General features: G+C 53.8%; 1 protein-coding gene across 3 annotated transcripts in view; it reads right to left on the bottom strand.

The window, feature by feature from the left end:
* Positions 1-2,223: 2,223 nt before the first annotated feature.
* Positions 2,224-16,562, bottom strand: part of LOC134983603 (NACHT, LRR and PYD domains-containing protein 3-like) — a 79,718-nt gene continuing 65,379 nt past the window's right edge. For all 3 annotated transcript variants that reach the window (XM_063949271.1, XM_063949270.1, XM_063949269.1), the window contains one exon: positions 2,224-2,924. In XM_063949271.1, the coding sequence (XP_063805341.1) occupies positions 2,882-2,924 (43 nt within the window). In that variant the 3' untranslated portion in view covers positions 2,224-2,881. The remainder of the gene's footprint in view (positions 2,925-16,562) is intronic.

Here is a 16,562-nt window from a genome sequence, read left to right on the forward strand (position 1 = left end):
ACTTTAAGAAAAGTTGAACTCTGCTGGAAGCAGGTAATTCTGTAACTGGAAACAGATGAGTCCCAGAGGACTGGAGAGTCAGGCTGCACCGCAGATGGTAAACTGGAGCGGGTCTCTTTAGTGGAAGTTTGGAGATGGTAACTGGAACCTGGAAAACAACCATAGGAGAGAGAGACAAGCTGGAACTAGGTTTGACAACCAAAGCACTGACGCCTTCCTTGCTCAGGCACAGAATACTTATACCTGCAGCAAGGAAGGGATTGGCTAGGCAATTATGCAGATTACAATGCAAACAACGGATTGGAGGAATTTGAACAGGTGACAGAATCCAACATGGCTGCGCCCATGCAGACACTTGGAGGGAAGATTGGTTTGTAATCCATGTGGTAACTTTAACAGTAATGGCGGCGCCGGCCACAGTAAACAGGAGACGCCAGACTGATGAGTGCACATTTGAACCACGTGGGCACAGCGGAGGCCGCTGCTGACGTAAACGCCACTCTGACATCCTGCACGCAGAAACTCAGGGACGGTGGCAGAGGCCACGGGAGACGTCATTCAGGATGTAACATGGCGCCGCTGTGACAGCGTCTCAGAGTGACAGGAGAGGAGGCAGGAATGTGGACATCAGTATAACAGATAGGATCCGGTCCTGGAGCGCTGAGCCAGCCTTAGGAGGCACCTGAAAGGTAAGTAATGGCGTCCAGATACCCGGATCGTGACACTAAGCCTTTTAAACCTGTTGGGCGGCTGTGATTGGCTACCATAATCAGCTGACTGGCAGACTGAGAGTGATTGGCTGAAGGCAGGTGAGCTGGTACAATCCAAGATGGTGGTGCTCATGCCACCAGATTGGCGGGAATATCGGTCTCCCCTGCGACCTGCTGGGAGCCCTCCACAGCCCCAGGCAAGGAAGACGACACTGAGACTTGTAGCACCCGCCTCCGCAAACGAGGGAAGCCGCGCTGGGGAGCCACCAGCAACCACACAGGTACATGGTGGGGTCTAACCCTGGGGTCTCATTCTGGGGCCATGACAGCAAGTATAGGTTGAGGGAGAGGAGCAACCTCAGACAAGAGGCTTAGGGGGTCATTCCGACCCCTTCGCATGCTGCAGTTCACAGCTGTGCGATCCGGTCATAACTGTTGCCTAGCAATCGCCTCTGCCTGATTGACAGGCAGAGGCGGCCACTGGTTGGGAGGGGGTGGCACGGTGGCATTTGGCCACCGTTTTGTGGGCACGGTCCGGCCAACACAGGCATGGCCGGACCGTGCGGGGGGCGGGCCGCAGTGGCTGTGTGATGTCACACGCAGCCGCTGCAACCCAGGGCTGCGCCGAGTAACTCTTCAAGTACAAAAGCATCGCCGCTGTGCGTCCCCCCGCATGTTGGTGTAAGTGATCGTAGCTGTGCTAAATTTAGCACAGCTACGATCAGGTCGGATTGACCCCCTTAAATGCCATTCAGAAATAAGGCAGTGTTTTACTCAAATAAAATGTACTTTGATTTGATGGTCCCAGTGCGATTTTGGTGATACAGCGCAGAATTAAAGAGATAATTAGTTTTAACGTTTGCTCTTGCCTCAAAACAATTGATGCTCTAATTGTAGCTGCTATATCGCTGGAATTGTGCATGACCAGCAAATTAGAAACCTGGGAGTGTGTCAATTATTCTGAATTCTGATGCTTTTTTCGTGTCCCGAGCGATGCAGATATAGGGGGTTATTCAGATCTGATTAGATGTGACAAAATTAGCACATCTACGATCAGTTACTCTGACATGCGGGGGGGACTCCCAGCACAAGGCTAGTCCGCCCCGCATGTCAGGCCCTAACCCCCCACCGCGTACAAAAGCATTGCACGGAGGTGATGCTTTCGCACCCGCCGAGTAACTCCATGCCTGCGCAGTCTAAGCTGCTCTGGCAGTCGGCTACCCACCACGTCCCGGGTCACAGCGGTTGCGTGTTATGTTATATCACGCAGCCGCCGCGGCTTGTGCCCACAAGGGTCTGGACACGCCTGCGTTGTCTGGGCCGCGCCCCACCAACGGCGTTCTAATGCCGTTGGCACACCCGCCCCGCCTCTGCCTGTCAATCAGCATCTCACTGGGCTCCCGGGGTGCGCACACGGACCCACTCCCCAAAGGGCTTCAGACTGTGATCGCTGCCGCTGAAGTAGGCCCGTAGACTCCACCTTTCCATTGTTAGATATATCAACATGCCATCATAAATCAGTAAAAAAGCACTGTTTATTGCAGATAACTATTTCATAAAGGTAAAAGACAAACAAGTATATAAGACAAGCTTCCTAAACTTTACTGTGACTTTGTTGATATGTACCAACATTAGTTTTCATCTTTATATATAAATGTGAAAGCCCTCACTCACTCACTGACTGATCACTAATTCTCTTATTTCCCGATATGTTAGGAAGATGAAATGTAACATCGGTATTCTGCAGGTGGGAAATAGGAAAACGACGTCATTAGAATTTTAATAAACCTCCCCCAAGGGGATGAAAACGGGGTTGCGATAGTGACGTCATTACCGATGCGTGGCTTGCGTTGTGTGAACGATAACGTCCAAATGGACAATCGGATGTAAATTTGGATTGCACCTCCAGCGTGTGGAATTTAATAGAGTACAAAAATGGTCCTGTCACTTTTTACCGTATCTGCTACGGGTGCTCCTCGGGTAACGCCAAGAACCATAGATTAATATTTACTTACATTAAGATGTCTAAATTTTACATCTCTATAGATGTACCAAAATTTTTACACATTTATATTTACAACCGTGAAAATCAGAAACTCCCGTGTGAAGAACGGATAGAACAACTAGTATACAATAAACTGATCATGTATTGTGATGAGAGGTAGTGCCTCCTATGATGTCGTCTTCGGGTTCCGTTTAATCACTAGTGAAAATCTGAAAAACATAATAACAGTTTAATTAATAAATAGCTAAATTGCCTAATTTAAGATGACATTTTTTTTCCCAGTGAGTTTCCTACTGCACATGCGCAAAACACAGCGGCCATTTTACCAGTGTTTCACACATGCACAGTAGTATCTTGATCATATTATTCCTTTAACCTGGGACACTCATGAATTACACAGGTTCTGTGGCTGCTTAAAACCAGGTGAAATGTAGGCTTGTAGTCAGCCAGCCAGCCAGCCAGCCACAGAACCTGTGTAATTCATGAGTGTCCCAGGTTAAAGGGATAATATGGTCAGTCTACGCAGTAGGAAAATTTCTGCAACTAGGGATTCTGAAGGGTAAGTATTGAAAAAAAGGGGTGCAGAGTGTGCACATACTGTGCCCATTATAAATACGCGCGGTCCCCTCTACCTGTTTTAAACCTTCACAAACATGTGTCTATATATATATATATATATATATATATATATATACACACACCGTGGGGATCGAAAGTTTGGGCACCCCAGGCAAAAATTCATTTTAATGTGCAAAAAGAAGGCAAGGAAAGATGGAAAAATCTCCAAAAGGCATCAAAATACAGATTAGACATTCTTATAACATGTCAAAAAAAAGTTTGATTTTATTTCCATCATTTACACTATAAAAAAAACAGAATATGGCGTCTGCAAAAGTTTGGGCACCCTGCAGAGTTAATACCTTGTCCCCCAGCAGTGCCAGCTGCACATGACATGCCCCCCAGCAGTGCCAGATACACATGACATGTCCTCCAGCAGTGCCAGATAGACATGATATGCCCCCAGCAGTGCCAGATACACATGATATACCCCCAGCAGTGCCAGATAGACATGACATGCCCCTCAGCAGTGCCAGATAGACGTGATATGCCACCCAGCAGTGCCAGATAGACATGATATGCCACCCAACAGTGCCAGATAGTCATGATATGCCCCCAGCAGTGCCAGCTACACCTGATATGCCCCCAGCAGTGTCAGATACACATGACATGCCCCCCAGCAGTGGCAGATACACATGACATGCCCCCCAGCAGTGCCAAATAGACATGACATGCCCCCAGCAGTGCCAGATAGACATGATATGCCCCCAGCAGTGCCAGATAGACATGATATGCCCCCAGCGTTGCCAGATAGACATTATATGCCCCCCAGCAGTGCCAGCTACACATGATATGCCCCCAGCAGTGTCAACTACACATGACATTGCCCCAGCAGTGCCAGAAACACATGACATTGCCCCCAGCAGTGCCAGCTACACATGACATGCCCCCCAGCAGTGCCAGATACACATGACATGCCCCCCAGCAGTGCCAGATAGACATGATATGGCCCCCAGCAGTGCCAGATAGACATAATATGCCCCCAGCAGTGCCAGATAGACATGATATGCCCCCCAGCAGTGCCAGATAGACCTGATATGCCCCCAGCAGTGCCAGCTACACATGACATGCCCCCCAGCAGTGCCAGATACACATGACATGCCCTCCAGCAGTGCCAGATACACATGACATGCCCCCCAGCAGTGCCAGAGAGACATGATATGCCCCCAGCAGTGCCAGATACACATGAAATGCCCCCCAGCAGTGCCAAATAGACATGACATGCTACCCAGCAGTGCCAGATAGACATGATGTGCCACCCAGCAGTGCCAGATAGTCATGATATGCCCCCAGCAGTGCCAGATAGACATGACCCCCAGCAGTGCCAGCTACACATGACATGCCCCCCAGCAGTTCCAGATAAACATGATATGCCCCCAGCAGTGCCAGCTACACACGATATGCCCCCTAGCAGTGCCAGATAGACATGACATGCCCCCCAGCAGTGCCAGATAGACATGACATGCCCCCCAGCAGTTCCAGCTACACATGATAAGCCCCCAGCAGTTCCAGCTACACATGATATGCCCCCCAGCAGTGCCAGATAGACATGATATGCCCCCAGCAGTGCCAGATACACATGACATGGGTGGTCTTCTGTATGCCGGCGGTCGGGCTCCCGGCGCTCAGTATACCGGCGCCGGTAGCACGACAGCCGGCATACGACACTTATTTTCCCTCGTGGGGGCCCACGACCCCCCTAGAGGGAGAAGAAAATAGTGTGGCGCGCATAGCGCGCCATCGTGCCCGGTGCGTTGCGAGTGCAGCGCGCCTCCAAGGGGCTCATTTGCGCTCGCCACTCTGTTGGTAAGCCGGCGGTCGTGCTCCCTGCGCCGGTATGCTGGTCGCCGGAAGCCCGACCACCGGCATATCGTACTGAACCCCATGACATGCCCCCCCAGCAGTGCCAGATACATATGACATGCCCTCCAGCAGTGCCAGATACACATGACATGCCCCCCAGCAGTGCCAGATAGACAAGACATGCACCCCCAGCAGTGCCAGCTACACATAACATGCCCCCCAGCAGTGCAATATAGACATGATATGCCCCCAGCAGTGCCAACTACACATATGCCCCTCAGCAGTGCCAGATACACGACATGCCCCCCAGCAGTGCCAACTACACATGATATGCCCCCAGCAGTTCCAGATACACATGACATGCCTCCCAGCAGTGCCAGATAGACATGACATGCCCCCCAGCAGTGCCAGATAGACATGACATGCCCCTCAGCAGTGCCAGATAGACATGACATGCCCCTCAGCAGTGCCAGATAGACATGACATGCCCCCAGCAGTGCCAGATAGACATGATGGTGGTCATTCCGAGTTGTGCGCTCGGTAATTTTCTTCGCATCACAGCGATTTTCCGCTAACTGCGCATGAGCAATGTTCGCACTGCGACTGCGCCAAGTAAATTTGCTATGCAGTTAGATATTTTACTCACGGCATTCCAAGGCTTTTTCTTCGCTCCGGCGATCGTAATGTGATTGACAGGAAGTGGGTGTTTCTGGGCGGAAACAGGCAGTTTTATGGGAGTGTTTGAAAAAACGCTACCGTTTCTGGGAAAAACGCGGGAGTGGCTGGAGAAACGGAGGAGTGTCTGGGCGAACGCTGGGTGTGTTTGTGACGTCAAACCAGGAACGACAAGCACTGGACTGATCGCACAGGAAGAGTAAGTCTCGAGCTACTCAGAAACTGCACAGAGATGTCTTTTCGCAATATTGCGAATCTTTCGTTCGCAATTTTGAGAAGCTAAGATTCACTCCCAGTAGGCGGTGGCTTAGCGTGTGCAAAGCTGCTAAAAGCAGCTTGTGAGCGAAACAACTCGGAATGAGGGCCGATATGGCGCCAAGCAGTGCCAGATAGACATGATATGCCACCCAGGAGTGCCAGATAGTCATGATATGCCCCCAGCAGTGCCAGCTACACCTGATATGCCCCCAGCAGTGCCAGATACACATGACGCGCCCCCCAGCAGTGGCAGATACACATGACATGCCCCCCAGCAGTGCCAAATAGACATGACATGCCCCCCAGCAGTGCCAAATAGACATGACATGCCCCCAGCAGCGCCAGATAGACATGATATGCCACCAGCAGTGCTAGCTACACCTGATATGCCCCCAGCCATGCCAGAGAGACATGACATGCCCCCCAGCAGTGCCAGCTACACATGATAAGCCCCCAGCAGTGCCAGATAGACATGATACGCCCCCAGCAGTGCTAGCTACACCTGATATGCCCCCAGCCATGCCAGAGAGACATGACATGCCCCCCAGCAGTGCCAGCTACACATGATAAGCCCCCAGCAGTGCCAGATAGACATGATATGCCCCCCAGCAGTGCTAGCTACACATGACATGCCCCCAGCAGTGTCAACTACACATGACATTGCCCCAGCAGTGCCAGCTACACATGACATGCCCCCCAGCAGTGCCAGATAGACATGACACGCCCCAGCAGTGCCAGCTACACATGATATGCCCCCAGCAGTGGCAGCTACACATGATATGTCCCCCAGCAGTGCCAGATAGACATGATATGCCCCCCAGCAGTGCCAGCTACACATGATATGCCCCCAGCAGTGCAAGCTACACATGATAAGCCCCCAGCAGTGCCAGATAGACATGACACGCCCCTAGCAGTGCCAGCTACACATGATATGCCCCCAGCAGTGCCAGCTACACATGATATGTCCCCCAGCAGTGCCAGATAGACATGATATGCCCCCCAGCAGTGCCAGCTACACATGATATGCCCCCCAGCAGTGCCAGCTACACATGATATGCCCCCAGCAGTGCCAGATATACATGATATGCCCCAGCAGTGCCAGATAGACATGATATGCCCCCAGCAGTGCCAGATTGACATGACACGCCCCCAGCAGTGCCAGCTACACATGATATATCCCCCAGCAGTGCCAGATAGACATGATATGCCCCCCAGCAGTGCCAGCTACACATGATATGTCCCCCAGCAGTGCCAGATAGACATGATATGCCCCCCAGCAGTGCCAGCTACACATGATATGCCCCCAGCAGTGCTAGCTACACATGATAAGCCCCCAGCAGTGCCAGATAGACATGACACGCCCCCAGCAGTGCCAGCTACACATGATATGCCCCCAGCAGTGCCAGCTACACATGATATGTCCCCCAGCAGTGCCAGATAGACATGATATGCCCCCCAGCAGTGCCAGCTACACATGATATGCCCCCAGCAGTGCCAGATATACATGATATGCCCCAGCAGTGCCAGATAGACATGATATGCCCCCCAGTAGTGCCAGATAGACATGATATGCCCCAGCAGTGCCAGATAGACATGATATGCCCCCCAGCAGTGCCAGCTACACATGACATGCCCCCCAGCAGTGCCAAATAGACATGACATGCCCCCCAGCAGTGCCAGATAGACATGATATGCCCCAGCAGTGCCAGATAGACATGATAAGCCCCCAGCAGTGCCAGATAGACATGATATGCCCCAGCAGTGCCAGATAGACATGATATGCCCCCCAGCAGTGCCAGCTACACATGACATGCCCCCAGCAGTGCCAAATAGACATGACATGCCCCCCAGCAGTGCCAAATAGACATGACATGTCCCCCAGCAGTGCCAGATACACATGATGTGCCACCCAGCAGTGCCAGATAGACATGACCCCCAGCAGTGCCAGCTACACATGATAAGCCCCCAGCAGTGCCAGATAGACATGGTATGCCCCCCAGCAGTGCCAGATAGACATGATATGCCCCCCAGCAGTGCCAGCTACACGTGACATGCCCCCCAGCAGTGCCAGCTACACATGACATGCCCCCCAGCAGTGCCAGATAGACATAATATGCCCCCAGCAGTGCCAGATACACATGACATGCCCCCCAGCAGTGCCAGATACACATGACATGCCCCCCAGCAGTGCCAGAGAGACATGATATGCCCCCCAGCAGTGCCAGATATACATGGTATGCCCCGCAGCAGTGCCAGATAGACATGATATGCCCCCCAGCAGTGCAAGCTACATATGACATGCCCCCAGCAGTGCCAGCTACACATGACAAGCCCCCCAGTAGTGCCAGATAGACATGATATGCCCCCAGCAGTGCCAGATACACATGACATGCCCCCCCAGCAGTGCCAGATACACATGACATGCCCCTCAGCAGTGCCAGATAGACATGACACGCCCCCAGCAGTGCCAGCTACACATGATATGCACCCAGCAGTGTCAACTACACATGACATTGCCCCAGCAGTGCCAGCTACACATGACATTGCCCCCAGCAGTGCCAGCTACACATGACATGCCCCCAGCAGTGCCAGCTACACATGACATGCCCCCCAGCAGTGCCAGATAGACATGACACGCCCCCAGCAGTGCCAGCTACACATGATATGCACCCAGCAGTGCCAGCTACACATGATATGCCCCCAGCAGTGCCATATAGACATGATATGCCCCCCAGCAGTGCCAGATAGACATGATATGCCCCCCAGCAGTGCCAGATAGACATTATAAGCCCCCATCAGTGCCAGCTACACATGATATGCCCCCCAGCAGTGCCAGATAGACCTGATATGCCCACAGCAGTGCCAGCTACACATGACATGCCCCCCAGCAGTGCCAAATAGACATGACATGCCTCCCAGCAGTGCCAAATAGACATGACATGTCCCCCAGCAGTGCCAGATAGACATGATAAGCCCTCCAGCAGTGCCAGATAGACATGATATGCCCCCAGCAGTGCCAGATTGACATGACACGCCCCCAGCAGTGCCAGATAGACATGATATGCCCCCAGCAGTGCCAGATTGACATGACACGCCCCCAGCAGTGCCAGCTACACATGCTATGTCCCCCAGCAGTGCCAGATAGACATGATATGCCCCCCAGCAGTGCCAGCTACACATGATATGTCCCCCAGCAGTGCCAGATAGACATGATATGCCCCCCAGCAGTGACAGCTACACATGATATGCCCCCAGCAGTGCCAGCTACACATGATAAGCCCCCAGCAGTGCCAGATAGACATGATATGCCCCCAGCAGTGCCAGCTACACATGATATACCCCCAGCAGTGCCAGATAGACATGATATGCCCCCCAGCAGTGCCAGATAGACATGACACGCCCCCAGCAGTGCCAGATAGACATGATATGCCCCCAGCAGTGCCAGCTACACATGATATGCCCCCAGCAGTGCCAGAGAGACATGATATGCCACCCAGCAGTGCCAGATAGACATGATATGCCCCCAGCAGTGCCAGCTACACATGATATGCCCCCAGCAGTGCCAGAGAGACATGACATGCCCCCCAGCAGTGCCAAATAGACATGACATATCCCCCAGCAGTGCCAGATAGACATGATATGCCCCCAGCAGTGCCAGATAGACATGACCCCCAGCAGTGCCAGCTACACATGATAAGCCCCCAGCAGTGCCAGATAGACATGGTATGCCCCCCCGCAGTGCCAGATAGACATGATATGCCACCCAGCAGTGCCAGCTACATGTGACATGGCCCCCAGCAGTGTCAGCTACACATGACATGCCCCCCAGCAGTGCCAGATAGACATGATATGCCCCCAGCAGTGGCAGATACACATGACATGCCCCCCAGCAGTGCCAGATACACATGACATGCTCCCCAGCAGTGCCAGAGAGACATGATATGCCCCCAGCAGTGCCAAATACACATGACATGCCCCCCAGCAGTGCCAGATAGACATGATATGCCCCCCAGCAGTGCCAGCTACACATGACATGCCCCCCAGCAGTGCCAGATAGACATGATATGCCCCCAGCAGTGCCAGATACACATGACATGCCCCCCTGCAGTGCCAGATACACATGACATGCCCTTGAGCAGTGCCAGATACACATGACATGCCCCCCAGCAGTGCCAGATAGACATGATACGCCCCCAGCAGTGCTAGCTACACCTGATATGCCCCCAGCCATGCCAGAGAGACATGACATGCCCCCCAGCAGTGCCAGCTACACATGATAAGCCCCCAGCAGTGCCAGATACACATGACATGCCCCCCAGCAGTTGCAGATACACATGACATGCCCCCCAGCAGTGCCAAATAGACATGACATGCCCCCAAGCAGTGCCAAATAGACATGACATGCCGCCCCAGCAGTGCCAAATAGACATGACATGCCCCCAGCAGCGCCAGATAGACATGATATGTCACCCAGCAGTGCCAGATAGACATGATACGCCACCAGCAGTGCTAGCTACACCTGATATGCCCCCAGCCATGCCAGAGAGACATGACATGCCCCCCAGCAGTGCCAGCTACACATGATAAGCCCCCAGCAGTGCCAGATAGACATGATATGCCCCCCAGCAGTGCTAGCTACACATGACATGCCCCCAGCAGTGTCAACTACACATGACATTGCCCCAGCAGTGCCAGCTACACATGACATTGCCCCCAGCAGTGCCAGCTACACATGACATGCCTCCTCAGCAGTGCCAGATAGACATGACACGCCCCCAGCAGTGCCAGCTACACATGATATGCCCCCAGCAGTGCCAGCTACACATGATATGTCCCCCAGCAGTGCCAGATAGACATGATATGCCCCCCAGCAGTGCCAGCTACACATGATATGCCCCCCAACAGTGCCAGCTACACATGATATGCCCCCAGCAGTGCCAGATATACATGATATGCCCCAGCAGTGCCAGATAAACATTATATGCCCCCCAGTAGTGCCAGATAGACATGATATGCCCCCACCAGTGCCAGATTGACATGACACGCCCCCAGCAGTGCCAGATAGACATGATATGCCCCCAGCAGTGCCAGCTACACATGATATGCCCCCAGCAGTGCCAGATAGACATGATATGCCACCCAGCAGTGCCAAATAGACATGACATGTCCCCCAGCAGTGCCAGATAGACATGATGTGCCACCCAGCAGTGCCATATAGTCATGATATGCCCCCAGCAGTGCCAGATAGACATGACCCCCAGCAGTGCCAGCTACACATGATAAGCCCCCAGCAGTGCCAGATAGACATGGTATGCCCCCCAGCAGTGCCAGATAGACATATGCCCCCGAGCAGTGCCAGCTACATGTGACATGGCCCCCAGCAGTGCCAGCTACACATGATATGCCCCCCAGCAGTGCCAGATAGACATGATATGCCCCCAGCAGTGCCAGATACACATGAAATGCCCCCCAGCAGTGCCAGATACACATGACATGCCCCCCAGCAGTGCCAGAGAGACATGACACGCCCCCAGCAGTGCCAGATAGACATGATATGCCCCCAGCAGTGCCAGCTACACATGATATGCCCCCAGCAGTGCCAGATAGACATGATATGCCACCCAGCAGTGCCAGATAGACATTATAAGCCCCCATCAGTGCCAGCTACACATGATATGCCCCCCAGCAGTGCCAGATTGTCCTGATATGCCCCCAGCAGTGCCAGCTACACATGACATGCCCCCCAGCAGTGCCAAATAGACATGACATGCCCCCCAGCAGTGCCAAATAGACATGACATATCCCCCAGCAGTGCCAGATAGACATGATGTGCCACCCAGCAGTGCGAGATAGTCATGATATGCCCCCAGCAGTGCCAGATAGACATGACCCCCAGCAGTGCCAGCTACACATGATAAGCCCCCAGTAGTGCCAGATAGACATGGTATGCCCCCCAGCAGTGCCAGATAGACATGATATGCCCCCCAGCAGTGCCAGCTACATGTGACATGGCCCCCAGCAGTGTCAGCTACACATGACATGCCCCCCAGCAGTGCCAGATAGACATGATATGCCCCCAGCAGTGCCACATACACATGACATGCCCCCCAGCAGTGCCAGATACACATGACATGCTCCCCAGCAGTGCCAGAGAGACATGATATGCCCCCAGCAGTGCCAAATACACATGACATGCCCCCCAGCAGTGCCAGATAGACATGGTATGCCCCCCAGCAGTGCCAGATAGACATGATATGCCCCCCAGCAGTGCCAGCTACACATGACATGCCCCCCAGCAGTGCCAGATAGACATGATATGCCCCCAGCAGTGCCAGATACACATGACATGCCCCCCCAGCAGTGCCAGATACACATGACATGCCCTTGAGCAGTGCCAGATAGACATGATATGCCCCCAGCAGTGCCAGATACACATGACATGCCCCCCAGCAGTGCCAGATAGACATGATACGCCCCCAGCAGTGCTAGCTACACCTGATATGCCCCCAGCCATGCCAGAGAGACATGACATACCCCCCAGCAGTGCCAGCTACACATGATAAGCCCCCAGCAGTGTCAGATAGACATGGTATGCCCCCCAGCAGTGCCAGATAGACATGATATGCCCCCCAGCAGTGCCAGCTACATGTGACATGGCCCCCAGCAGTGCCAGCTACACATGACATGCCCCCCAGCAGTGCCAGATAGACATGATATGCCCCCAGCAGTGCCAGATACACATGACATTGCCCCCAGCAGTGCCAGCTACACATGACATGCCTCCTCAGCAGTGCCAGATAGACATGACACGCCCCCAGCAGTGCCAGCTACACATGATATGCCCCCAGCAGTGCCAGCTACACATGATATGTCCCCCAGCAGTGCCAGATAGACATGATATGCCCCCCAGCAGTGCCAGCTACACATGATATGCCCCCCAACAGTGCCAGCTACACATGATATGCCCCCAGCAGTGCCAGATATACATGATATGCCCCAGCAGTGCCAGATAAACATTATATGCCCCCCAGTAGTGCCAGATAGACATGATATGCCCCCACCAGTGCCAGATAGACATGATAAGCCCTCCAGCACTGCCAGATAGACATGATATGCCCCCAGCAGTGCCAGATTGACATGACACGCCCCCAGCAGTGCCAGATAGACATGATATGCCCCCAGCAGTGCCAGCTACACATGATATGCCCCCAGCAGTGCCAGATAGACATGACATGTCCCCCAGCAGTGCCAGATAGACATGATGTGCCACCCAGCAGTGCGAGATAGTCATGATATGCCCCCAGCAGTGCCAGATAGACATGACCCCCAGCAGTGCCAGCTACACATGATAAGCCCCCAGCAGTGCCAGATAGACATGGTATGCCCCCCAGCAGTGCCAGATAGACATGATATGCCCCCGAGCAGTGCCAGCTACATGTGACATGGCCCCCAGCAGTGCCAGCTACACATGACATGCCCCCCAGCAGTGCCAGATAGACATGATATGCCCCCAGCAGTGCCAGATACACATGAAATGCCCCCCAGCAGTGCCAGATACACATGACATGCCCCCCAGCAGTGCCAGAGAGACATGACACGCCCCCAGCAGTGCCAGATAGACATGATATGCCCCCAGCAGTGCCAGCTACACATGATATGCCCCCAGCAGTGCCAGATAGACATGATATGCCCCCCAGCAGTGCCAGATAGACATGATATGCCCCCCAGCAGTGCCAGATAGACATTATAAGCCCCCATCAGTGCCAGCTACACATGATATGCCCCCCAGCAGTGCCAGATAGTCCTGATATGCCCCCAGCAGTGCCAGCTACACATGACATGCCCCCCAGCAGTGCCAAATAGACATGACATGCCCCCCAGCAGTGCCAAATAGACATGACATATCCCCCAGCAGTGCCAGATAGACATGATGTGCCACCCAGCAGTGCGAGATAGTCATGATATGCCCCCAGCAGTGCCAGATAGACATGACCCCCAGCAGTGCCAGCTACACATGATAAGCCCCCAGTAGTGCCAGATAGACATGGTATGCCCCCCAGCAGTGCCAGATAGACATGATATGCCCCCCAGCAGTGCCAGCTACATGTGACATGGCCCCCAGCAGTGCCAGATAGACATGATATGCCCCCAGCAGTGCCAGAGAGACATGATATGCCCCCAGCAGTGCCAAATACACATGACATGCCCCCCAGCAGTGCCAGATAGACATGGTATGCCCCCCAGCAGTGCCAGATAGACATGATATGCCCCCCACCAGTGCCAGCTACACATGACATGCCCCCCAGCAGTGCCAGATAGACATGATATGCCCCCAGCAGTGCCAGATACACATGACATGCCCCCCAGCAGTGCCAGATACACATGACATGCCCTTGAGCAGTGCCAGATACACATGACATGCCCCCCAGCAGTGCCAGATAGACATGATACGCCCCCAGCAGTGCTAGCTACACCTGATATGCCCCCAGCCATGCCAGAGAGACATGACATGCCCCCCAGCAGTGCCAGCTACACATGATAAGCCCCCAGCAGTGCCAGATAGACATGGTATGCCCCCCAGCAGTGCCAGATAGACATGATATGCCCCCCAGCAGTGCCAGCTACATGTGACATGGCCCCCAGCAGTGCCAGATAGACATGATATGCCCCCAGCAGTGCCAGCTACACATGACATGCCCCCCAGCAGTGCCAGATAGACATGATATGCCCCCAGCAGTGCCAGATACACATGACATGCCCCCCAGCAGTGCCAGATACACATGACATGCCCCCCAGCAGTGCCAGAGAGACATGATATGCCCCCCAGCAGTGCCAGATACACATGACATGCCCCCCAGCAGTGCCAGATAGACATGGTATGCCCCCCAGCAGTGCCAGATAGACATGATATGCCCCCCAGCAGTGCAAGCTACATATGACATGCCCCCCAGCAGTGCCAGCTACACATGACAAGCCCCCCAGTAGTGCCAGATAGACATGATATGCCCCCAGCAGTGCCAGATACACATGACATGCCCCCCCAGCAGTGCCAGATACACATGACATGCCCTCCAGCAGTGCCAGATACACATGACATGCCCCCCAGCAGTGCCAGATAGACATGACACGCCCCCAGCAGTGCCAGATAGACATGATACGCCCCCAGCAGTGCTAGCTACACCTGATATGCCCCCAGCCATGCCAGAGAGACATGACATGCCCCTCAGCAGTGCCAGCTACACATGATAAGCCCCCAGCAGTGCCAGATAGACATGATACGCCCCCAGCAGTGCTAGCTACACATGACATGCCCCCAGCAGTGTCAACTACACATGACATTGCCCCAGCAGTGCCAGCTACACATGACATTGCCCCCAGCAGTGCCAGCTACACATGACATGCCCCCCAGCAGTGCCAGATAGACATGACACGCCCCCAGCAGTGCCAGCTACACATGATATGCCCCCAGCAGTGCCAGCTACACATGATATGCCCCCAGCAGTGCCAGATAGACATGATATGCCCCCCAGCAGTGCCAGATAGACATGATATGCCCCCCAGCAGTGCCAGATAGACATTATAAGCCCCCATCAGTGCCAGCTACACATGATATGCCCCCCAGCAGTGCCAGATAGACCTGATATGCCCACAGCAGTGCCAGCTACACATGACATGCCCCCCAGCAGTGCCAAATAGACATGACATGCCCCCCAGCAGTGCCAAATAGACATGACATGACCCCAGCAGTGCCAGATAGACATGATATGCCCCCCAGCAGTGCGAGATAGTCATGATATGCCCCCAGCAGTGCCAGATAGACATGATAAGCCCTCCAGCAGTGCCAGATAGACATGATATGCCCCCAGCAGTGCCAGATTGACATGACATGCCCCCAGAAGTGCCAGATAGACATGATATGCCCCCAGCAGTGCCAGCTACACATGATATACCCCCAGCAGTGCCAGATAGACATGATATGCCCCCCAGCAGTGCCAGATTGACATGACACGCCCCCAGCAGTGCCAGATAGACATGATATGTCCCCAGCCATGCCAGATTGACATGACACGCCCCCAGCAGTGCCAGATAGACATGATATGCCCCCAGCAGTGCCAGCTACACATGATATACCCCCAGCAGAGCCAGATAGACATGATATGCCCCCCAGCAGTGCCAGATAGACATGACACGCCCCCAGCAGTGCCAGATAGACATGATATGCCCCCAGCAGTGCCAGCTACACATGATATGCCCCCAGCAGTGCCAGAGAGACATGATATGCCACCCAGCAGTGCCAGATAGACATGATATGCCCCCCAGCAGTGCCAGATAGTCCTGATATGCCCCCAGCAGTGCCAGCTACACATGACATGCCCCCCAGCAGTGCCAAATAGACATGACATGCCCCCCAGCAGTGCCAAATAGACATGACATATCCCCCAGCAGTGCCAGATAGACATGATGTGCCACCCAGCAGTGCGAGATAGTCATGA

Source organism: Pseudophryne corroboree (assembly GCF_028390025.1).
Source record: "Pseudophryne corroboree isolate aPseCor3 chromosome 3 unlocalized genomic scaffold, aPseCor3.hap2 SUPER_3_unloc_2, whole genome shotgun sequence".
Lineage (NCBI taxonomy): Eukaryota > Metazoa > Chordata > Amphibia > Anura > Myobatrachidae > Pseudophryne > Pseudophryne corroboree.